A 25,948-nucleotide genomic window follows, 5' to 3' on the forward strand; every position below is an offset into this window, starting at 1 on the left:
TTAGTTTCTTACATTTTTTTTTGTTTAGTTTTTTTTTTTTTCCCTTTTAAATATTATCTTGTTTATCTTTTATAAGACCACTTTAAATCTGTTTTGGAACAAAGTGGGCTATAAATCAAATATATGCTGTTCAGATACCTGATTAAGGATATATTTTATTTTGAGCTTTTTTTTTCTTTTTAAATATTTTATTTTATTATTTTTTAAAGACTTTATTTATTTGACAGGAAGAGACACAGTGAGAGAGGGAACACAAGCGGTGGAGTGGGAGAGGGAGAAGCAGGCTTTCCGTCGAGCAGGGAGCTCAATGCAGAGCTCAATCCTAGGACCCTGGGATCATGACCTGAGCCAAAGGTAGACAGATGCTTAACGACTGAGCCACCCAGGTGCCCCTGAAGATTTTATTTTTAAGTAATCTCTATACCCAACATGGGGCTCAAACTTAGAACCTCAAGAACAAGAGTCACGTGCCCTGCCTACCAGCTGAAGCCAGCCAGGTGTCCTGAGCTTCTCTTTTTTTATAAAAATTTATTTAATCTAATCTAAAACTTTATTTAAAATTTTAACCATAGGGGCGCCTGGGTGGCTCAGTGGGTTAAAGCCTCTGCTTTCAGCTCAGGTCATGATCCCAGGGTCCTGGGATCAAGCCCCACATCGGGCTCTCTGCTCAGCAGGGACCTGCTTTCTCTCTCTGCCTGCCTCTCTGCCTACTTGTGATCTCTGTCAAATAAATAAATAAAATCTTTAAAATTTTAACCATAAATTTGAAACATAAAATTTAAAACATACTGAAACAGGAAGAATAGTATAGTATACACACATGCATCATCACTAAGATTCAACTATTACTGTTTTGGTGTAAAGGCTTCCTCCATTTATCCATGTGTACTCACTCCTTCCATCTGATCAGTTTGTAACTTCATCATGCATCTACAAAAAAAGTATTTCTACATGACAGTGTCATAAGCACACCTAAAAAATAGATAATTCTCTAAAATATCCTGTCCACATTCAAGTGTGCCATTTGCCCACAAAATAATCATTTTCATTTGGTTTGTTCAAATCAAGAAATAATCAAGGGATTTAAGTGTTGTATTTAATTCTGTTTCCGAAGCCTCCCACTTTCTTTTCCAGTAACGCTGATTTTTTAAAGAAATAAGACCAGATATTTTTTAGGAATGCTTCAGGCTTTAGATTTTTAATATTGTTCCTTTGTGATGTTAGTTAGCTTTTTCTGTTCCTTTTATTTCCTGCAAATTGGAGGTTAGGATTAAAAGCTTGGTTAGATTCAGGTTAAACGCTTTGGCAAGATTCCTTCATAGGTGAAGCTGTTTAGTTAATATTATATCAAATTAAGAAGTCTTACAGTGTTTCGTTTTGTTGTTAAATTCAGTTACTGGGTTTGGCAATAGCCAAAACTGTGCTTCCTAAATACTTGAGATAGCAAGTGATCTGTAGGGATAGAACTTTGGCAACATTAAATATTAGTTCTTCATTAACGTTTCCTCTAATGGTTTTATGCAGCCATTGATGATACTTGGTAGAATCGTTTGTAGTAAAGTGATGATTTTCTAATTCTATCTTTTCTTTTACATTTATTTGTTGGCATTCTTCTGGCAAAGGAAAGTTTTCCCTTATTATCTGGTTATTCTGAACTATAGTTTCTCCTCAAGAGGCAGATTAAAGGGAAAGAATGAACATTTGATTTCAGTTTCTAGATCACATCCATTGTTGTCAAAGGTGGTCGATTATTTTTTGGATCTTTCCTTTTAGGTTGTCATAATGGGTACGCAGCTTTAAAAAAAATGCCTTAAATGTGTTACCCTTTTTTTTTTTTTTTTAAAGATTTTATTTATTTGACACAGAGAGAGAGAGAGCATGCATGCAGGCAGAGGGAGAAGGAGAAGCAGACTCCTGGCCGAGCAGGGAGCCTGACATGGGACTCAATCCCAGGACCCTGGCTGGGATCATGACCTGAGCTGAAGGTAGACACTCAGCTAACTGAGCCACCCAGGTGCCCCTACACTTTTTTTTTTTTGATGCTCAAATTGTCCTTTTTATTTCATATGCTCAGATTGCCCCAGATGTAATCAGGGAGATGGAATACTTTTAAATGTATGTATTGATGTCCAGTTGTATATTTTTTAGGGAGAATTTACATACTTTGACTTTGCTACAGAGGTACAGTGCTTCTTAAAGTACTTACTGATTTCCTTTTTTTATTCTGAAGTTAAATATTACTTAAATTTTGGCCTTAGGACCATATTTTCCTCTTTTACATGTGTAATTATAGTTAATTTCTTGATGAAAGATTTCTTAATAAGCAGCTTTACAAAAGTATAATGTGTAAAAAGTCATCTTGATAGGTGATCTGTTGATAGGGTTTGGTGGAAAAATTTACCTAGGTTTAAGGTTTAACATAGATAGAAATTCTTGAAATAAATTTGATACACTTTGGTCACAGAATTGTCAAATAAATGACATTGACTAATGGACAAGCAATATTGACTTTTTAAAAGTACATTTTTAAAAGATTTTATTCATTTATTTGAGGGAGAGCACAAGTGGGGGGAGGGGCTGAAGGAGAGGGAGAAGTAGACACTCTGCTGAGCAGGGTGCCTGACACAGGGCTTGATCCCAGGACCTCAGAATCATGACCTCAGTGGAAGACAGATGCTTAATGGACTGAGGCACCCAGGCACCCCGATATTGGCTTTAATAGAGAAACACCAATGTGATGATGTTTTATGAAAGTAATTATCCCATGTAAGATAGTCCCCAAGAAAGAGGTAGTTTTAAAATGATTTTTTAAAAAACTATTTTGAGTGGGTCATTTTCTAAAATATGTTACATAACTTTTTTTTTTAATATCAATGTAGCGAACATGAATTTAGTAACTGTCAATTGAATTATCCTAGGAAACAAAAAAACATCATTCAATATTAGTGGTATCCTTAGGTACTGTTTTAGTAGGTAGGGCTTTTGGTCCCTTCATTAATTGGACCCAAGACAAATATACTTGGGGAAAAAACTCTTTTTAATGATTTACTTTTCCTTTTTAAATAATGCCTTAGGAACTTTGGATTTTTTTAAATTTTAGGGAAATGAGATTAAAAATACGTGAAATAAAAGTAGGGGGTGCATGCTTGTAAATAAAGGTGCATGTATGTAACACAGACAAAAATAAACTTTATAAAGTAGTTTTTCACTGAGGCCTCCTATTTACTTTTCCTTAGGAAGGGCTCTAGAATTAGAATCTTAACTGAAATGAACTTGATAAGGACTCACCCAGTCCAGTTTATTTATAAGAGCCTGGGAGACTTACTGAAATGACAGAAAGTGTGTACTGACTTCTCAACCTACATTATCAAATGTAATATATGTTTTACTATATATACAGTTGCTTGAAGACTAAATACATACAGTATTCATGTTTTGCTCATTAAGTCAAGACCTTTACCTAGGTATATTTAAGCTTGGCGGGTATTTTCATGTTTTTTTCTTGTGTTTTTTAAGTTGTAATAATTCTCTTACGTATTCTAAATTCATTGCAGAGTTGACAGGTTTTTATAAGTCATATATTTTTAAAAAATTTTCAGTGTTACTGAGTTATAATTGGCATATAAAATTGTAAGACATATAGAATGTATATCATGGTAATTGGATATATGTGTACTTTGTGAAAGGATTCCCCATCTAGTTAATTAATACATCATCACCTGATATATTCTTGTTCATACATTTTTTTTGATAAGAACATTTTATCTCTCATTAAGTTTCAGTTATGGAATAAAGTATCAATTATAGACATTGTGTTTTACATTAGATCCTCAAATCATATTCATTTTATAACTGGAAGTTTGTACCCTTTACCAACCTCAACCTCTCCCTATTTCCCCCACCCCCTAGCATCCACATTTTTACAGTCTGTTTCTATAAGTTTGACTTTTTTTTTTTTTTGACTCTACATATTAGTGATACCATGTAGTATTTGTCTTTCTCTTTCTCTTGACTTATTTCACTTAGCATAGTATTCAGGGACCATCCATGTAATCCCCAATGTCAGGATCTCCTTCTTTTCTCATGACTGCATAATATTTCGTTGCGTGTCTGTCTATCTTTATATCTACCTACCAAACTATCTAAACAGATAGACACCACATCTTTATCCACTCATTGATGGACACTTCAGTTTGTGTATCTTAGCTGTTGCGAATAATGCTGCAAACATGGGAGTGCAGATGTTTCTTTGATATCCTGTTTTTGTTTGGTTTGGATATGTACCCAGAAGTGGATTGTTGGATCATATCATATCAGTTCTATTTTTAGTATTTTGAAGATTTTCTGTACTGTTTTCCATAGTGCCTATACCAGTTTATGTTCATACCAACAGTGAACAAGTGTAACCTTTTCTCCACATCCTCGCTAACACTTGTTATTTTTTTGTCTTTTTGAAGACAGCCATTCTAACAGGTGTGAGGTGGTAATTTATCACGGTTTTGATTTGCATTACTCTGATGATTAGGGGTGTTGAACACCTTTTCATATACCTGTCTTTTATTTGTATGTCATCTTTGGAAAAATGTTTATTCAGTTCCTCTGCCTATTATTTCATTGGATTGTTTTTGCTATTGTGTGAGTTCTTTATATACTGTAGATATTAGTCCCTTTTTAGATATATGATATACAGATATTTTCTCCCATTCTGTAGGTTGCTGTTTCATTTTGTGGATGGTTTTCTTTGCTGTGCAGAAACTTTTTAGTTTGGTGTAGTCCCCCTTATATATTTTTGCTTTTGTTGCCCTTGTGTTTGGTGTCAAATTGAAAAAAGTATTGCCAAGGCTTATATGAGGAATCTACCCTCTATATTTTCTTCCAGGACTTTTATGATTTCATGTCTTATGTGCCAGTGTTGAATTCATTTTGAGTTGATTTTTTTATGTGCTGTGAGATCTCAGAGGTCCACTTTTATTCTTTTGCATGTGGCTATCCAATTTTCCCGACACTATCTGTTGAGAATATCCTTTCTCCATTGTATATTCTTGGCTCTGTTGTCACAAATTAATTGCATTAATTAATTATTGTGCAAATAAATCATTATGCAAGTAAATAATTATGCAAATAAATTATATATGCATGGATTTATTTCTGGGCTCTCTATTCTGTTCCATTGATCTGTGTGTAGTTTTTTTTGCCAGTACTATATTGTTTTGATTGCCATAGCTTTGTAATGTAGCTTGAAATCAGGGAGTGTGATGCTTCTAGCTTTGTCCTTTTTTCTCAAGGTGGTTTTGGTTATTTGGGGTCTTTTATCGTTCCGTAGGAATTTTAGGATTGTTTGTTCTATTTCTGTGAAAAATGCCATTGGAATTTTGATAGGGATTGCATTGAATCTGTAGATTGCTTTGGGTAGTTCGGAAATTATGACATTATTTCTTTTTATGGAGCCCAACACAGGGCTTGAGCTCATGATCCTGAGATCAAGAGTCTGACGCTTAACTGACTGAGCCACGCAGGCACCCCTACATTAATTCTTCTAATCCATGATGGAACATCTATCCATTTATTTGTGTCTTCTTCCTTTTTTCCATCAATGTCTTATAGTTTTCAGTGTACAGATCTTTTACCTCCTTTGTTAAACTTATTCCTAAGAATTGTATTCTTTTTGAAGCCGTTGTAAATGGAAGGTTATGTCTTTAATCTGTAAGTAATATACATGGCCAAAGTTCCTTTTAGAGACTTCATCAGTTCTACTCTTCAGGGGATTTAGTTCCTATGCATACATCCTGGAAAAAAAGCTACTAATTGTATTTTTTTGAGTGAGTAGGTTTTGTTTTTGGTCGGTTGTTCCATGGTGGGATATTTCTGATCTTTGTGTTTTTTTTTTTTGTTTGTTTTTTTTTTTAATTTTTTTTTTTAATTTTTTTTTTTAAGATTTTATTTATTTGCCAGAGAGAGAGAGAGAGTACACACAAGCAGGCAGAGAGGCAGGCAGAGGCAGCGAGAGAAGCAGGCTCCCTGCTGAGCAAGGAGCCCGATGCGGGACTCGATCCCAGGACCCTGGGATCATGACCTGAGCCGAAGGCAGCGGCTTAACCAACTGAGCCACCCAGGCGTCCCTGATCTTTGTTTTTTAAACTGTTAGCATTCTTACTCTGAGTCCTGCAAGGGGTCACAGTGCAAGGTGTCAATCAACACTGTGCTGAAGTAGAGGTGTTTTATTATCTTTCTCTGCTTGCTAAGGGTAATTTCCTGATTAGAGTCTTGTTTAAGATAGAGGTTCTAATCTCTTGAGATGGAAACTTGGGAACAAGGTTGAACACTATGTTCAAGTGTGTTCTAGGAATTAGGGATATATTAGAAAGCATGACAAATTCCTGCTCTCATGGAATTTACATTTTATTTTATATTGTTTATAATGTCATTAAAGTCTTTTTTGGGCCATTACAGATCAGAGATATTAATTGTTTAAGTGTTACCTACTGAAAGATACATAATCCTTTAAGAACTTTTTCTTGGCTTCATTTATCTTTGGTTTTCTCTTATATATGAGTAAAAGCAAACCAAATGTAATAGAACAAAGTGCATAACTGGAATCTGATTCATTGAAATGGGAAACTCAGTAAATAATGGTAAGATCCATATTACAGGATGGTTAAATCACATTTTTTTCAAAAAAGTTTTGTTTTATGGAATCATTCTCATTAAATAGCATTCCGGGCATCAGGAGCTTATGGCATAATCCACAGTATGAGGTATAATGATTTGCTTTGGCATAAAAATGATTGGTACTCTCTGTTTACTTAATAAGTATTTATTGCTTACCTGTCAGGTACCAGACTGTTTTCACTGCTGGAGAGTACAGTTTTGTCTGAGACAAAGCCCCTGTCCTCATGGAGCTTACAAAAATTGTAATATATAATAGAAAATATCTGGTTGTTTGGTGCTGGAGGCCATGGTTTATTTGAGTTGGGCTGGTCAGAGGTCTCAATGTGGAGGTAATATTAAAGTAGCAGCATTCTTCGAGACTTGTAGTGGCCAGCCTTTGAAGTTCCTGGGTTCCTGAGTAAGTGAAATACATCCATATAGAGAAAAAGCAAATGAAAAGTATGCATTAATTTAAGTGGTGATTAGTCAGTCCTTTTGTCAGATTAAAGTAATCCACTGTTAATAAGTAACTCTAGTATCCCCTTGGATTGTGATTACATGATTACATTCACACTTAGTTTTTCACCGAGGTGAGTCTCTAATTGATAGAATATGTAGATGAACAGTGAAACACAGATTTCCCCCTGTGCTGTCCCACCAAAAAAGAAAAAAAACTAAGAAATAAAAACAAAATTTAGATAATCAGAAGCAATCCTTAAGCAACTAAGTACTCCCCAGTACTCCCTAAACACTCAAGCTCATATTAACAGTGTTTACATGGTCACTAAGTTTACCAGAGTTAGGTGTGGGCTGCCAGTTGCTTTCTTCTCTACACTTGTTTTTAGAAGAATGGATGGAGCTAATCCATGTGAAAATTTGTTATGTGCATCCCCCCCCCCCCCGCCAAAGGTTTATTTGTTATAGAGAGAGCGAGAGCAGGCACAAGTCGTGGGAGTGGCAGACAGAGGGAGAAGCAGGCTCCCCCCTGAGCAAGGAGCCTGATGTGGGACTAAATCCCAGGACCCTGGGATTATGACCTGAGCCAAAGGCAGACGCTTAACAGATTGAGCCACCCAGGTGTCCCTGTTACATGCATTTTGATATTTTCCTTAATTTCATAATAAATATTTCCTGGTTAGTTTAAAAAAAAAAACCTTTGCTATGATTTTAGTCCTTATATCCTATATTTAGATACATATTTAGATATTTACGAAATTAGATTTTCATGTTTTGAAACGTAGGTTTTTATTTTCTTTTTCCATAGGCATGATTTGTAGGTAACATCATGGGGTATCCGCTGTAGTTTTTGTTTTATTTGTGCTTGGTAGAATTGAAGTCTAAAAAGGGCATATATATATATACACACACACTCTGTCAAAGTCTTTACAGCGAGTGAGCGAGCTTAAGCAGGGGGAGCAGTAGGCAGAGGGAGAGGGAGAAGCAAGCTCCCTACTGAGCAAGGAGCAGGATGTGGGCTGGGATCATGACCTGAACCACTGAGGCGTGACTGTCAGTCGTTACAATTGAATTTCATTGTTATCACACATCATGGAATTTCATTTTATATACATTTGCATATTTGTCATATATTTACATTACCCTCTTCTTTTGCTCTTTGCTTGCACAAAACTCGTGGAAAGAATTTTCTGTGCTATCTCCAGTATCTTTCCTCCAAAATCTGATTTTGCTCTACCTACTCCACAGGGTTATAATTACTATCACTCTGCCAAGGCCATTGTTCTTTTCTTCTGTCAGTGGTATTTAACTCAGTTGATCTCAGCCTTTTGAAATGATCTATTCACTTGATTGGTTTATAACTTTCTTCGTTATTCTTTTGCCTTCCTGTCTTCTTTCTCTCAGTTTCTTTTGATACTCCTAGTCATTTTCCTGACCTAAACACTGGAGTATCTCAGGGTTCAGATTTTAGGTATCTTCTCTCTTCCTACTTCTTGTTGTGCTGGTTTTATCCAGTTTTAGAACTTAAAAAAACTCTTCATGGGGTGCCTGGCTTGCTCAGTTGGCAGAGCATGTGACTTTTGAACTTGGTTCTAAATTCGAGTCCCACGTAGGGTGTAGAGATTACTTAAAATCTTAAAAACATACTCTTTATAGTTAAGCTTATATAATATCTGTATCTTTCTATGTATTTATCCATATCTTTAGTGTCAACTTAAACTTGGATGTCTGTTGGGCATCTTAAGCTTAATGTCTAAAACTGAACTGTTAATGCTTTCTTTCACTCCCCCCTCACCAGGTCCCCTAGTACCACTTCTTCAGTAGTCTTTCCCATCTCTGTAAATGACAACTCTCTGAGTTGCATGGCAAAACACTTGGGAGTCGTTATTTACTTATCCTTTTCTTTCACATTTTGCTATTCAGTTGGTCAGCAGATTTTGTTGGCTTTATTTTTAGGATATATCCAGAATCTGACTACTTAGACTTCTCATTTTCTCACTACCACTGTGGTCTTAGCCATTACCATCTCTCACCTGGATTATCCCATTAGCCTATAAGTGGCTTTCCAGCTTCTGCCCTTGGGGATTTGTCACAGTCTGTTCTGAAAAGAGCACCAAAAGTAATCCTTTACAATGTTAGGTCATATCACCCTTGTGTTCATCGTGCTCTGGTAACTTTCTATTTCACACAAAGAAAAAAAGCTAAAGTCCTTGTGGCCTAGACCCTTCTTAGTTTCCCCTGATACCTCTGCAATTTTATCTGCTATTTTCCTTCTCACTTTCCCTGATCTAGCCACAGAGACCGCTGTTCATTTTGTTCTGACATCCTAGGCATGTTCCTTCTTCAGAATCCAGGTATTTGAATAGTGCTTCTAGATAGCTGTTTCCGCAACTTGTTCAGGTTTTTGCTGCAAAGTCATCTCAGCATTGTTGTCCCCCGGCCCATTCCAGACTATACAGTGTTATTTTGGGAATTAAAAAAAGACTTGGAGAGCAGACAGGGGCCTGGATATCAGTCTTTACTTTTCCTTTGGGCCCGAAGCTATTGTGAAGAAACAACCAATACAAGTATCCTTGGCTATCCTTGGCTCTCCCTGGCTATTCTGTTTAAAATTACAAACCATCCTTTGTTCCCCTCTCCATACTCTGTATTACTTTTTCCTTTTAAGTGTTAAGACTTATCATCTAACAGGATGTATGCTTGTCTCACTCTCATTAAAATGAAGCTTCCATTTCATGGAAACCATTTTTTAAAAAAATTTTTTTAAAGATTTTTTTTATTTATTTGACAGAGCACAAGCAGGGGGAGCGGCAGGCAGAGGGAGAGGGAGAAGCAGGTCCCCGGCTGAGCAAGGAGCCCAGTCCTGGACTTGATCCTAGGACCCTGGGATCATGGCCTGAGCTGAAGGCAGACGCTTAATGAACTGAGCCACCCAGGCACCCTAAAAATTTTGTAATTTATGGAAAACAGCAAAGCAGTAGGAATAGTGTAATGAATCTACATGTACCTGTTACTTAGCTTAAATAGTTAATAGCTGGTTCTCCTTACCTACCCCTCTGCCCCAAGATTATTTGAAGCACCTCCCAGAAGTTGTATAATTTCATCTGTAAGTATTTCCGTATGTATCTTTAAAATACAAGAATTCTTGGGGTGCCTGGGGTGCTCAGTTGGTTAAGTGTCTGCCTTCGGCTCAGGTCGTGATCGTGGGGTACTGGAATCGAGCCCCACATCATGTTCCCTGCTCATTGGGTAATCTGCTTCTCCCTCTTCTTTTGTGCCATCCCCCCAAATTGTGCTCTCTTTCTCTCTCAAATAAAGAAAATCTTAAAAAAAAAAAAAAAAGAATTCTTTATTTAAAAAAAAATAGCCACAATAATACTATCCAGCCTAAAACGTTTAAAGATAGTTCTTAATATTTTCAAGTGTGCAGTCTGTCAGCTTTCAGTTTTACCCAGTTCCCTAAATATTTTTTTAAAAGTATGAATTGGAATTGAAATAGGTCAATATATTAAGTTGGTTAGTATGTAAGTATATATCAGTCTATGTAAGTTCCCTCTCATCCCCTTTCTTGATATTTATTTGAGGAGACCAGGTCATTTCATTTTAAGTATTCTGTATCATTGGTATCTAGAATAATCTAGACCAACATGTGACATACAGTAGGTACTAAGTAAATGTTTTTAAAGGAATTAACGGGAAGGTAAGTAATTTATAGTATTCTAGGATGGAATTAAAAATTTTTAGGGAATGATTACGATCTCACTTTTACATTAGCTTGATAGAATGTTATTGAAAATAAGAAATTATTTAGACAGTTGAGAAGGGGTCAGATGCAGGGTGCTTAGGACTACAGAAAATTATTTGAAAAAATCTGCCAAAATACATTAATAATTGTTACCATTTAAGATCTTATTATTTGCATACCAAACACTGTATTAGAAGTTACGTTAATTAATTCATTTTTCACAGCAACCTTTCAGTGCAGGATTCAATGTCTTCATTTTCCCAGTGAGTTTTTGAAGTTTAGTGGGAGAGGTGGTTCCTGGGCATTAATGTTTTTATTAACAAACTTTATAAAACTAGAGACAACTCTTTAAAACCATTTGGATGTATAACTTTGATAAAAAAGAAAAATACAAAGAGACACCAATACTACTACTAACCTCTACATAGAAAACATTTGTTTAGTGTGTGTCTTTCTAGTTTCTTTTTCTAGAACTATTTTTTGTGAGATGGATTAGAAAATGTGAAAAAGAAGAAAGGGAAAAATCTCTGAAATAACCATTATTAGCATTTTAGTGTATGTTTTTTGGTGTGTGTGTGTGTGTTTGTGTGAGAGAAAGAGAGAGAGAGAGAATGTGAATGTGAATATAAAGCTTGGAAGACAGTTATACTACATATGGTTCTTTTCCTCATAAAATGCCTGCTTAGCATATTGAAGACTGAAGATCTGCAGTGAAAAAACTCTTCCAATTTGCTTTAAGCCAGTGTCTATTATACATATTTGATAGAAAATCCCCTTTCCAAGACATACTGATAAGTTTTACCCAAAGTATGAAGTTGAATTTGGCAAAAATTGAAATATTTGTGCACACTTAAATATAAAACTTCAGAGTGTTTTAAATTACAGCTGAAAGGATGCATAAATTGATAGTATTGGAGTAACTGAAGACAACATTCTGAAGGAAAATTAGCTTAGAGTGACACCAAATAATAATAAAATAAGGTAAACAAGGGAAAATACTTGTATCAAATAGGTAACATAGATATTACGGAAAGAATTCATATACATTGGAGAGAAAAACACCACATCTGAGTGGGGGAGGTGGCAGAGCTAAAGAAATACAAAAAGACGGTATACACATCTGAAGTGTTCAAGGTTTAGATATGTGTGCATGATAGCAATATTTATATTTTTCAAGTTAGGAACATCTAATATCTAAAATGATAAATTCATCAAAATGGTTCATTTTATGTAACATACAACTTGATGTATATCACACCACCACTTCTAGGAGTGAATGGATGAATCATCCATGATTCATCCCTTCATCTCACTGAAGGGAGTCTTAAGTAGAGGCTGCGTGGTATTCTGCAATATTAGAGGAAAAAGCTCTGGTGCCTCTATTAGGAGAATAATAACCATATAATTTCTTTTTCTACTTCAAACGCAAGTCCTGTAAATAGATACCGAACCTTTATTGGAACGTTGCAACATCATGCTTGCTTTTTAGGTTTATCTCAGGTCTGATATTTAATGCCAGCTTTATAATAGAGGAAATAATTGTAGTTGAGGAGATAAAAGCAGTGGAGTTTGGCCTTTGTACTGCCAGTGTGAATTAAGGGATGTCAGATGTGAAGAATTTCCTACTGTACTTGTGTGTGGTTTTTTTTTTTTTTTTAAATATGCTATTAAAGTGATTTAAACTAATCCTGGTTGTTGAGAAATTCAGCAAGTTTAAATCATTTGGTTTTATTTTCTTTATCTCATTTAACTCCTCTTCCCAGAAAGATAGATTGGAAATAATTTGGAATAAAGTAATATTAGTGTCAGGAGGACTTTACATAGACTTGACTGGTGCCAAGAACTCAGCAGATTTAATTAGGCCCATTTGTGGATAGGTATGGGAGGAATTTTTTTTTTCAGGTTTTTTTTTTAAGTTTTTTAATTTTTTTATAAACATATAATGTATTTTTATCCCCAGGGGTACAGGGGTCTGTGAATCGCCAGGTTTACACACTTCACAGCACTCACCATAGCACATACCCTCCCCAATGTGATCGGGATGGGAGAAATTTTAATGTGATCTGAATTCAAGCTCAGGGATTTCTGAGTATGATGATAGATTTTATACCAAAATTTCAAAATGAGAGTGACATCTAATTTTGGAATCTGGGAGGGAGGAAAATGTGTATCGTTTCTTTCTGTATGCCATGACCATACACGTCTGTCCTAAAGAATCCAGGTCATTAAATTATTTTGGTAACTCAAAGTTCCCATTTTAGTGAATTTAAAAAGCTGGATATCAAATACTGAATCTTGGTTGGCCTTGTGGCAGAAGGACGGGGGAATATGGGAGGTCCCTGAGAATAGGCAGTGTTCTGAAAAGAGCCCAGATTCTCCTTTACTTATATTCATTTTCTTAGCAGAACCATTTGGATCAAACTCTTTAAAAAATATGAATATCTGATTGGGAGGGTTTTGCCCTAGAGTATTCATTCTGCACTGTGAATTAAGTCAGATGAATGAAATTTATTTCAGAAGAAAGAAATATCAGATACTTTTTAAAATTTTATTTGTTCTAGGGGTAGTTGAAGAAAAGCAGGGAGGGAGAAGGAATACATAATTTTTGATGGTGGGTACATGGGATGGGGAGAGACTGAAACAGAAGTAAACAGTAAATATAGGGCTAAGTGCCAGATACTGTTCCAAGCCTTTTCTACATATTACTTTAATCATCACAGTAGCCCTCTGACCCACTAGTATTTTCTCCATTTTATTGAAGAATTTGAGGCACAGAGAGGTTAAGTAGGTGCTTTACTTGTTGGGGCCCTTGTTCACATGAGAGCCCTGGAAATGTTAGAGACCATGTAGAGCTTGATTTAATATAAAGCTGGGCTTTTGAGGTGAAGGAAATGTATGTGTTGCCAGATAGAGCAGGAGTACAAAAAAGGCAGTGTTCTTGTGTTCTTGGAAATCTCAACTCAGAAATAGCTCAGATGAAATCTGAGGTATTGTAATTGTAGGTTGACATAAGAGGTTTTTGTATGGTGATGGGACCTCAAAACATCACTTACCTTCAAAGTTATTTTCCAACACACACAAACATGCTGGGATCTTTGTTGATTTTCCCTTCTTCCCCTTTCCTCTCTCTGCCTCCTGCCCCCCACCGTTTTTTTTGCCACATTCTCTCTCCCTTCCCATTCCCATTCCCTCATCTCTCTTTTGGTAGAGGTGATTCTCCCTACCACACCTCCTTCCATTTCCCCTTTCCTATTTGTCACTTATATAGAAAAATCATCTTTTGTCTCTTTTAACTTCCTTTAGTTGATTTCCCCCCTTTGCGTCTTTTACCATTAAACTTCTTAAAAATAAAAGAGACTGTAGTTGTCATTCTTTACTCATGCACTTTTTAACTTCTTGTCATCTGATTCTCTGCTTCTGTGTGTCAAATTATTGGATTTTTTTCTCCATTGTTTTCTCTTGTAGCATTAACCTTCCTGATCCTACTTCACTGAAATTCTCCTTACCCTTTTTTTGTGTGTGATACTGTATTATCTTGATGCTTCTTTTGCCTGCTCTTTTTCTTTGTATCATCAGTATATCCAAAAAGTGAAGTCAGCACCTCACTTCCAAGTTTGTTCTTTCCAACTTATCTCTTTCTGTTATTGAAAACATTTTTCTCTCACTCATCAACATTTAAATTTTCCTGACCCCTTCTTTTCCCTCTTTCTTTTGCTCAGCAAATAATTCTGGAGTGCTTCCTGTATTACCAGGTCATTATTCTAGGTTCTGGAGTTTCAGCAACAAATAAAGAGATAGAGTTCTGACGTGTAGAGGTTACGTTCTGGTGGAGAAGATAGTTAATAAACAGATACTTAAATCAGGTAGTGTGAAACATGTTTTAAAGAATAAAGTACACTGAGCATCAGTAGGCAGTGATGGGAATATGTGTTGTTTTGGGTAAGATTGTTATGAAAAGTTTATCTGAGAAGGTGATATTTGGGTATAACTTAAGGAGAGTGAGCCATGTGGAAATGTGGGAGAAGAGCACCCCAAGCAGAGAGACTAGCAAGGACAAAGACCCTGAGATAATCTTTGCCTCTCCCGTATCAGGAAAGGCCAGTGTGACTAGAGTAGAGTGAGTCATAAATCGGTAGGTGAAAAGTCAGAGAAGTTGGCTGGGGAAGATCTTAGGATCCTGTGGGCCCTGGCTAGGATTTTGGACATAAATATAAGTGCGGTGGTAGAGTTTGGAGGGTCTTGAACAGAAAAATGGTAACAAGATAGGACTTCATATTTTAGAAGGATCACAGTGATGACTCTGTGTGTGTATGTGGGGTATGTGAGTAGAAGAACCTGGGACGCTATTATGGTATAGTTGAGATGATGGTAATTTGTAGTAGGATGTTAGCTGTGAATGTGGCAAATGGTCAGAAGTTGATAGATTTTATATTTTTAAAGATTTATTTATTTTTATTTTTTTAAAAAAGATTTATTTATTTATTTGACAGAGAGAGCACAAGCAGGGGGAGCAGGAGAGGGAGAAGCAGGACCCTGGGATCATGACCTGAGCTGAAGGCAGGCGCTTCATCAACTGAGCCACCCAGGCACCCCAAGATTTATTTATTTTAGAGGATGGAGAGTGTGTGTGCATGAGCTGTGGGAGGGGGAGAGAGAATCCTCAAGCAGAGTCCAGTGCGGGGCTCCATCCCAGGACCCTGAGATCATGACCTGAGCTGAAATCAAGAGCTGGCCTGCTTAACTGACTGAGGCACCCAGGTACCCTGAATGATTATGTTTTTCAATAGAACTAGCGGGATATGCTGATCACTTGGATGTGGTACATGAAGAGAGAGAAGCTAAGGATAGTTCTAGAGTTTTAGGTTTGAACAGGTGGGTGAATGGAGGTCCCATGACCAGGAATACCTTACGAGGGACAGTTTTATTGAGGAGGGATGGGTAGAAGCAGTGTTTATTTTCAGTATGTTAAGCTTGAAATACCTGTTATACCTCGTGGAGATATCAAATTATATTCTTCCAGAGGTTAGATGTGAGCTTGGGCCTGGAGAAAATAATTTTGGGAGTTATCCAAGTATAGGTGGTACTGGATGAGATCACTTAGTGGAGTTTGAGTGTAGAGAAAAAAGAGATAGAAGGATTGAACCCTTAAGTCCTCCACTGTGTAGACCTCTGCAAGACAAGAAAGCTGTATCAAAGGATACTGAGAAGTAGCTGGAGAGAGGAAGATGTGTGATGTTCAAAAGCTAAGTGAGGAGAAAGGGATTCAGAAAGGAGAAATGGGTCAGCTATGTCAGAGGCTACTAGGACAGGGAGTAACCTAATAATTGACCTTTGGATTTGGCTTGCTAAATCCCATTGATTTTTGCTTTGCAGTATAGCCCTAAAATCCAGACAATACCTTTTTACTCCCTGCCAACACTGTTAATCAGGCTTTAATTACCCTTCTTCTGGACTATTTTCTTCTTTTGAGCTTTTCCTTTCTCTCCTTATTACAATACAGAATACATGCTGATTGTAAAAAAAAAAAAGTTGGAAAACACAGAGACAGTATAACAATGATGTAGAAAACTTGAATTCCTCTACCTTACCACTAGAGGTAATCACTGATAACACTCCAATCCTTTTTTCCCCTGTCCATTTTTATTTGTGCATATTTGTAGTGCATACATTATATATATGCTTTTATATAAAATTGGCATGAAAAGTAGTCTTAAATTTTACTTTTTTAAATGAATATTAAAAGTTTTTTGAGAATGTGTGGATGTGTGACAGCATAAGTATTTCATCATGGCGAAATAGCCTTCTAATTGAACTTTCCACCCATTTTCCCCTAATTATATCTTAAGTGAGTCCTGATGAATTTTCCTTAAATACATTCTTCTCTGAGCTTTTAGTGCGTAGGTTAGTGATTGAAGTGTAGACTATTCTTGAGAGTAATACATGAATATAGCAGGAAATCTGGAAAATAGGAAACAAGTATATTATCTTTTATAGAATAGCTATTATAATTTTCATCTATTTCCTGCTAATCTTTTTTTCTGTTTGTCTAAATGTACATACACATGCATTTTGTTTTTTACTAACAGATCACAGTGTGTTTTCTGGCCAACTTTTTTCCATAATTTATTCTATTTATAATTTATTGGTCAAAGTATATAAGTAGTTTCATTATTCTGTTTGTTGTCTAAGTGCTCTTCAAAAAGATTGTACTATTTGAAAGTATATAAAGAATTTTGTTCTCTTTAAATTTTAGGATAGACCACTATCTTGTTGAGCTCTTTTAATTGAAGTTCTTCTTGGATACAAAGATGAGGACTAGATAACTTCTTGAGGTTCCTTCTAACCCCTAGGATGAAGATAATAACTAACATTTGTGTAGTGCTCTAAAGTTTACAAAGTGAGTTCTCATACATCATCTCACTTGATCCTCACAACAGCTCTGTGAGGTAGGTAGGACAGGTATTGTTATTCTCATTTTAGAGATAAACTGAAAGAGCTTAAGTGACTTGGTCAAGTTTTATTTAAGTGTTTTAGCTGGGATTTGAATCCAGGCCTTCTGATCTAAATAATCACAATCTCTTTACAAGATTTCATACAGCTGCACATTTAGAATTGCTATATGTCAGCTAGTTAAGTAAAATAAATTTTTTATATACAGAAATAAACCCAATGACAGTATAAATACGATATTTATATTTTCTTCAACATCCCCCAATCCTTTTCCATATCTCCCCCTCCCCATTAAATGAAATGCTCTCTCTTTTGACTAGAAGGTCACTTAATTATATAGCTATACACCTACCATTTTACCTGGCATTTGGGAGAGGGGGAAGTTAAACGTTTTTCATTTCTCTCTGTGTATATTTTTTTTTGCTATTGCTTAAAGGTGTACCCGTATTACTTTCTATACATGTAGCGTAAAGTCTTTACGTAATAGAATTATACTTCGAACTGGAATCTTTTGGGTCTAGCATGTACTTAGAATCACAAGTTTTTCTGGGTATTAAAATTTTATACTGCTTTAACTAAAATTGGGATAATTGAGTATTTCAGGTATAGTTGCTTACAGTGTTCACAGAGGTACATTGAATAATAAGTGAGAATGACAGTGGAGGTCAAATCAAGAACAATTATAGCTCATCTACTCTTTGACGAGTTACCTCATAAGGTAAAAGTTTGTAAATCTGAATTGGGAGCTTGGTAGTGGCAGTATCACATAATAGAAATAGACCTAGATTTTCAAGACTGTGTAGTATTAGTATTGCATTAAAATGTCTCACAGTGTTTTCTGTAACTGCCTTTAAATACTTAAGATATTCAGTATTTTTAAAAATTAATTTTCTTGTTTTTGTTTTTTCTCTAGTTGTTGGTCTTGACGATATTATGGATGAAGGAGTTGTTAAAGAAAGTGGCAATGATACCATTGATGAAGAAGAACTGATTTTACCCAACAGGAACTTGAGGGACAAAGTGGAAGAAAATTCAGTGAGATCACCAAGAAAATCACCTCGTTTAATGGCACAAGGTAATCTTCCAGAGAGATTGAGCTAGAAAATCTAGCTAGGAATAGATGTGATAGTTTGTAAACGTGCTAAGCAGAGACCGTATTTTCATCATGTTTGCTAATCTGAGTATTTTGATAATAATGAATTTTGAGACTATATCAATTTGTTGGTATAATCTTTAAAAATTTTTATTGAAACTATATATTTATAAAATTTGAAGGATTGACTGATTCTGTAAGTTCGTAATGCCTGTTTTCTTTTTCCCAGAGGAAATCATTAATAACTTTCTCAGCTGGTTTTACTAAGTTTTTGGTATTTACTTCCATGTCTCTGAGTAACATATCTATATTTGCTACTTTTTGATTATTCAGATGTGTAGGTATGTATTGATTTCCCACTCCAGGTCTGAGTTTAGTGTTTGTCTTCTTGTCCTCATCTCACAAAAGTATATTTTCTCATCCTTCTAAAAAGTAATTTTGTTAGGTCAATAGTAATTGTTTATGTTATTGTGACTATATGTGCTGTTAGAGATGATTGGTTTTAGTAAACTAAGGTTACTTTTTTCCTATACAACTTTTTGTCTTCTGTTTTAGTAATTGTTTCTGTTGTTTATTTGCTTACAGTTTTGTACATTTGTACACACAGGTTTCTTTGTACATATCAGTAATAACACCTCAACTACTCTACTAGTTGTCTAAATCTTTCCTAAAAATACGTGTGCATATCAGATACTCTGTCATTTTCATTTTATTGAAGAAGTCTCTTGGAGCTTTCTGATCTGCTCCTATGTGTAATAGTTGTTGGCCTTGTATAAACCTGATGCATAGCTATTATCCAGGGATCTCCCTTTATTATTCTTCTGATGATTCTCTTTGGTGGTGTAGCTCTTATTTTCTCTTTTGGCTTAGCTCCTTCATTTTGGTGACACTTCTTGTAGTTTGCTGTGAAAAAGGAACATGGAGATGTGTTATTTTAAAACTGTGTGTCTGTAAATATATTTAATCTGGCCTCACATTGGAATTATAGTCTGATTGAACATAGAATTCAAGGTTAGACATAATTTTCCCTCAGAAATTTGATAGTGTTCCTCTGTTTTCTTCTAACTTCAGTGTTGTTGAGAAGTTTATTCTGATTCCTTTTTTTTTCTTTTTTTGATATGTTACTTTCTTCTGGAAGTTTGTGGAATCTTCCTCTTCAGCTTAAGTGTTTTGTATTTCTGATAATGTATCTTGGTGTAAGTGTATTTTAAGTATTGAATTCTGGCTACTCCGTAGGTCCTGTTAGTCTGAAGAGTATTATTCAGTTCTGGGGAAATTTTTTGTTTTATCTCACTGGTAATTCCTCTCTTTATTTTCTCAGCTCTTGCTTTCTGGAACTCATTATTCAAGTGTTAGGTAGGAAGGACTGGCCTTTCCATTTTCTTTATGTTGCCTGCTTTGTACCTCTGTGTCTTTTTCTCTACTTAGTGAAATTTTTTCATGTTTAGCCTCCCAGCTTTTCCCATCAAATTTTACATTTCTAATTTCTGAATATTCTTTTTTTTTGGTTTGTTTTGGGAGTAGTACTTTTTGTAGTATTGTGGTCTTGTTTCATGGACACAATATCTTCTGCTGTCTTTCATAAGGTACTTAACGTTTTAAAAAGTGTTTTAAAAGGTTCTTTTTTTAAATTCACATAGTTATAGTTTCTTTTTTCTCCATGTTGTCTGCCTGTCTGTCTCTCTCTCTTTCTCCTTCTTCATTTTTCCTGCTGGAGACTTTTCTAAAATGTCTGATTGTTTGCTCATGTTTAAGAGTAGGAACTAAAACTGTATGAAACTAAAAGGTTAGCACTTGAAAGAGTGGGTGGGTTGGATTTTGTCTACTGTGAGCTTCACTGTATGGTTCTCTGGTCTTGCGGGGTTTTTTGTTTGTTTGTCTAGGAATCCCTGATGTCAGAATTGAGGTTATTTATTCCTTTAGGCTCATTAAATTGGTAGCATGTTATGGGAACCTTTCAGGGAAGCTGACAGGGTGTCTCAGCTTTCAGTATATAAATTCATTTAATGTCACGAATTCCACTGTACTTTACTGCCACATTTTTCTGTGCCTGATGTTCCCTGGAACATCATCTAGAAACCATGTTTTATACTCTTCCAGAGAGCAAGCCTCCAGTCTTAGATTAGGACCAGGAAAAGGCAGTTACCTGCAGATGGATTGGGGGAGAGGGAGCTAGAGATCTAAAAATAGCTTTCATCTCATCTTCATTCTAACTGTCTCCCTTCATCCACATTTTAGAATCATCTGGGATTACCAGTTCCTAGCCCTTTTGAAGTATTAATTGTATTAATTGTACTAATTGGCAAGAACCAACACTGCCATCTTAGGGTTTATCTTTTTTGGGTCTGCTATGTCATTTACTTCTTGAGCATCTCTTGTTTGACTTCCAGAATTGTCACTGTTTTCTCCTGTTCTTCCTTTCATTCAATTTATTATTTATTTATTTTTAATTTTTTTTTTTTTAAAGATTTTATTTATTTATTTGATAGAGCAAAAGAGCGAGCACAAGTAGGCAGAGTAGCAGGCAAAAGGAGAGGAGAAGCAGGGTCCCCACTGAGCAGAGAGCCCCATGCAGGGCTTGATCCCAGGAATCTGAGAACATGACCTGAACTGAAGGCAGACACTCAACCGACTCAGCCATCCAGGTGCCCCTCTTCCTTTCATTTTAGATTTATGCCTTTTGTATAGCTTTAGTGTAGGGTTTTCAGAAGTGGATTAAGTTAGATGCATGTATTTACTTTATCATCTTTTCCTCAATTTATATGTGTTTGTGTATGTGTGTGTATGTATATATATATATATATAAAGATTTTATTTATTTTAGAGTGAGTGCAGGGTTACAGAGGGGGCAGAAAGAGGCAGGGGGAAAGAATCTCAAGCAGACTCTGAGTGTGGAGCCTGTTATGGGGCTTGATCTCACGACCCTCACATTATGACTTGAGCTGAAACCAAGAGTAGGTGCTGAACCAGGTGAGACACCCAGTCTCCCTACTCTCAATTTATTTTTTTTTATCAGGTTTTTAAATCTGTTATTTGGTAATACTTGTGACTTTGAGTAATGAAAATAATAGGATGAACATTATGGACATTTGGCCTGTTCAGCCAGGATTCATATTCATTTATATTTAGAGGAAGAAAAATAACTTGATCTTTGGCTCAATAATCAGTTACTATTGGAAAACTTTTTTTTTGTCATCTTAATTACTTTTATAGTTGAATATGCTGTTCATTTGTCATTTTTATCAATGCTTGGGTAATGGGTGTTAAAAGTTCATTTATTTTATTTCAAGGCAGAAAAAGAGCTGTAAATTATTTCAGGCTGTCTTTAAAACTTAAAATATATAAAAATATCATTAAGGTATATAAAAATATCCAGATACTGATAATGAACCATTACATTTTTACATTTTTAGTTATTTTAAAATGTTATATATCTGAACATGTGATAAATAGTTAATAATCCACACTATTTAGTACTAAAATACTAAGTATTAATTTTAAAAAATTGTTGGGTGCTTATTTAATGATGAAATACTGTGTCATGTTCTGGGGGAATTAGAAAGGATCTCTAAGACTAGGATGATTGAATAATTTTTTTTTTCAAACTAGGACACTTTTGAGAGTAAAAGAGTATGCTATTAATAATCACATCAAGACTGTATGTGTCATCTAGGACTGTTACAGACAAATGAAGACACATGATACCTTCCTTAAGAGTTTCATGGTATATGACAAATAAGGAACTGTTTCAAGTATTGGTTCATAGTAGGGTTTTGCATTGAAGGGGAGGAGGCTTTTTTTTTTTTTTAAATAATTGATAGTATTCAGTTTTATGTGAGTTTATTTGGAGGCATTGGATGTACATAGGCTTGGAAGTAGCTTGTTTTGTATTTCAGTTTGTGGGTTTTTCTAATTAATCTCCTTTAGTTCTCTTTCCTTCTGGTTTCTTTTCACTCCAAACTTTCTTCTTCTGGAGGGTGTATCCAGATGGGGAAAAGAGGAAAAGCTTGTATTCATTGTTAGGAATATTTTTAAAGATGGGAAGCTTTACTAAATTATTTTCATATTTTTGCTATTTTCTTTCATGATATATTTTCTTGGCTTAAATTTCTTTGGCTGTATTTTCTCTTTATCTGTGTTTAGTACTCTAGCATGTGCTTCATTTGTTAGGAGTAGCTTGTATGCTAAAATGGTGATACAAGTGAAGGACATTCATAAAAGGGAGTTAGAGTTCTTATGAGGTTTTTTCAAATTCACACAGATTCTGTTTGTCATAGGTGGTCTAGTTTATATTTTGCTGAAACCTGAACTTAATTGGTATTATCTATTTAAAGATATTTAATGTAAAAAAAAAAGGCATTTGGTGATTAAAACTGTATGAGAGTCTTGCTTTATGATGGACATTAATGTGAAGGAAGCTCATTTTACATATTTTACTCCCAGCTTACTTACTGTATAAAAGAAACTTGATGTAAACATTCTTATTTTGTAGTAAAGTATATCAGTCTGAATTTTGTAGTTTTTTTCTCCTGCCAGAATTTATAGAACTTTGATAAATCTAAAACTTAACATGGGTATGTATGTGTATATATACATATATATATGTGTATATATGAGATCATTATCATGAGTAACTGTTCAGTACATTTTCATTGAAATGAGCAAACTTATAACTCAGTTAAGAAGTAATATATTCTAAATTGTATTAAAATAAAAACAATGGCAAAATAGCTAAGTTGTTTTGTTTTGTTTTTTCCCTTCTGGTAGAACAAGTAAGAAGTTTGCGACAGAGCACTATTGCCAAGCGTTCAAATGCAGCACCTTTAAATAGCACAAAAAAGGCATCTGGGAAGACCGTATCTGCCCCTAAAGCAGGGGTGAAACATCCAGAAAAGTGTCAGATTAAAGAAGTTTCTGTGTCACCGAAACCTGAGTACCATAAAGAGAGCAGAAGGAGCAGCCGACATATTGGACAAATTGAAGTGGTACCAGAAGTATCAGTGTCTTCAAGTCATTCTTCAGTGTCATCTTGTCTTGAAATGAAGGATGAAGCTGGATTAGATTCTAAGCAGAAGTGTGATAATCAGGGAGAAGCGGATGTGCCATCTCATGAATTAAATTGTTCACTCCTTTCAGAGACTTGTGTTAGTATTGAAGAAAAGAAAAATGAAGCTCTGATGGAATGTAAAGTCAAGACTGTTAGTAGCCCACAGTTTAAGTTTTCAGATAAAGAAGAACAGAATGATTCTGTTGCAGATAAAACAGATGGCACTGTTGTTGAAGAAGCGAGGGAAAAGGGGAAAGTTGAACAAGAATCAAATGAGGCAGTGAAATTATGCCATGAAGATGACCAAATTACTGAGGAAGCTGCATCTTCTGCCTCTCTCTCTGATGCTGCTGCTTGTACAAATCCAAATAAGACTGAAAAGAACCTTGTAGGTTTGTCTTGTTCTGTGGATGAAGTAAATGAATGTAATTTGGAATTGAAGAATACCATGGAAGTTGCTGATAAAGCTAAGAACTCCCTTCAAAGAAATGAAATAGAACCATTGGGTTATTGTAAAGACACAGAGTCTAATGATAAGCAGTTGGAGAGCACAGAATTAAATAACTCAAACTTAGAGATGGTTGATAGTAATGCTTTTGAACCAGAAAGTAATATTTTAGAAAATGCTATTTGTGATGCACCTGACCAAAATTCAGAACAGTTGAATATTGTTGAAAGTATTAAACTGGAGTCTCATGAAATAGCAAACCTTCAGGATGACAGAAACAGCCAGTTAAGTAGTGTTTCTTGCTTAGAGTCAAAAACCGTAAAGTCCAAACAAACAAAACCTATAATTCATTCTAAACAAAACATAACCGCAGATACTCTGAAAAAAGTTGTTGCAGCAAAACATGAATTAATGCATAACAAAACTAAAGTTAATGTCAAAAGTGTGAAACGAAATGTTGATGAACCAGAATCTCAGCAAAATTTTCATAGGCCAGTCAAAGTGAGAAAAAAACAAGTTGAGAAGGATTCAAAAATTCAGAGTTGCAATTCTGGTGTTAAATCTGTTAAAAATCAAGCTCATTTTATATTGAAAAAAACATCACAGGATCAAAATTTAGTACAGGTTTCCAAACCCTTAACTCATTCTTTGAGTGATAAGTCTTATGGTCACCCTGGTTGCTCTAAAGAACCCCATAATCCTGCACAAACGGGACATTCATTACATTCCAGCCAGAAACAATGCCATAAGCCCCAGCAGCTGGCTGCAGCAGTGAAAACCAATAGTCACGTGAAGGAAGAGCTTGACCATACAGGTGGTGTGGAGCATTTTAAGGAGGAAGATAAACTGAAGCTAAAAAAACCTGAGAAGAACCTACAACCCCGCCAAAGAAGAAGCAGCAAAAGTTTTTCTTTGGATGAGCCACCATTGTTCATTCCAGACAACATAGCTACTATAAAAAGAGAAGGCTCAGATCATAGCTCTTCATTTGAAAGCAAATATATGTGGACTCCCAGCAAGCAGTGTGGTTTTTGCAAAAAACCACATGGCAACAGGTGTGTGTGTTTGTGTGTGTGCGTGTGTGTGTGATGTGCATTGAAGAGAAATTGCTTTTTAGGGTGGGGTTATGTGAAAACTTTTTTTTTTTAATAAAAAACTTAGTTAATATACAAAGACTTTTGCAGAAACAAAAAAAACCCTCATCAGTCCTGGATAAATGATAGAAAGATGGAGCCACTGAATTTATAAATATTTTATCCCAGAACATGTAAAAAAGCATAGTCTGACCAATGGGTGGTATATATTGAAGTGTTTCATCATTGTAACCAGATAGAGAGTGTGATTTAGTTAGAGCATCTGAAAGAGGAAAAAAGCTTGCTGCTAATCAGGAAATTGTTATTTTGGGTCTGTAAGTTATATATTATTTTTTTGGCTTGAAGAACTAGTAATAAAGTGTAAAGGGCATAATGGAAATTCTATTTTTCTTTCAAAGATTTAAAGAAAAATTTTTTCTTTTTTGTAATTGAAGCACACTTATCATGACTTGATACCATCGCTTCATAATTACCAAACAACCTTGGAATGAAGTTTGGTAGCAAAAAACGACTTAAATTATCCAAGTGAATTGTGTATGTAACAGAGAATAGAAAACCTGTGTTTCTTTTTTGAATGTTTTAGTGATTGAAACGATTTCTTATAAATTCTAATCTTTTAAATGATTTTAGGATTCAGTGTTTTATAGCTTTTTGACACTGCCTGGCCCTCCCCCACGTTTTTTTTTTATTTGCTAACTTTTTAAGAAAAGGAAAACAGGAGATGAAGTGGAGTTTGCAGCTACAAGATTGTCCTGTTGAAGTGTTGAGATTGCTGTTGGAACTTCTATCAACATTGACATGATAAAAGAACGTTATAGCTTACACATTGTAATATTATCCTTACTCATGAAAGTAAATATTAGGATGACTTCCCAGTACTGTCAGATTACATAAAAATGTGGAACTTTTTAGGTAGGGACAATTTAGTAAAGTATGTTGTGTAATTACTTTGTGTGGGAGCTGGTTG

General features: G+C 35.3%; 1 protein-coding gene across 1 annotated transcript in view; it reads left to right on the forward strand.

Moving 5' to 3' along the window:
• The window catches only part of PHF3 (PHD finger protein 3), an 86,371-nt gene that overhangs the window by 26,577 nt on the left and 33,846 nt on the right, over window positions 1-25,948 (forward strand). Inside the window, exons 2-3 of the mRNA XM_080806840.1 lie at window positions 18,213-18,374; window positions 23,160-24,942. Of these exons, the coding sequence (XP_080662966.1) occupies window positions 18,233-18,374; window positions 23,160-24,942 (1,925 nt within the window). The 5' untranslated portion in view covers window positions 18,213-18,232. The remainder of the gene's footprint in view (window positions 1-18,212; window positions 18,375-23,159; window positions 24,943-25,948) is intronic.

Source organism: Martes martes (genome assembly GCF_963455335.1).
Source record: "Martes martes genome assembly, chromosome: 6".
NCBI lineage: Eukaryota > Metazoa > Chordata > Mammalia > Carnivora > Mustelidae > Martes > Martes martes.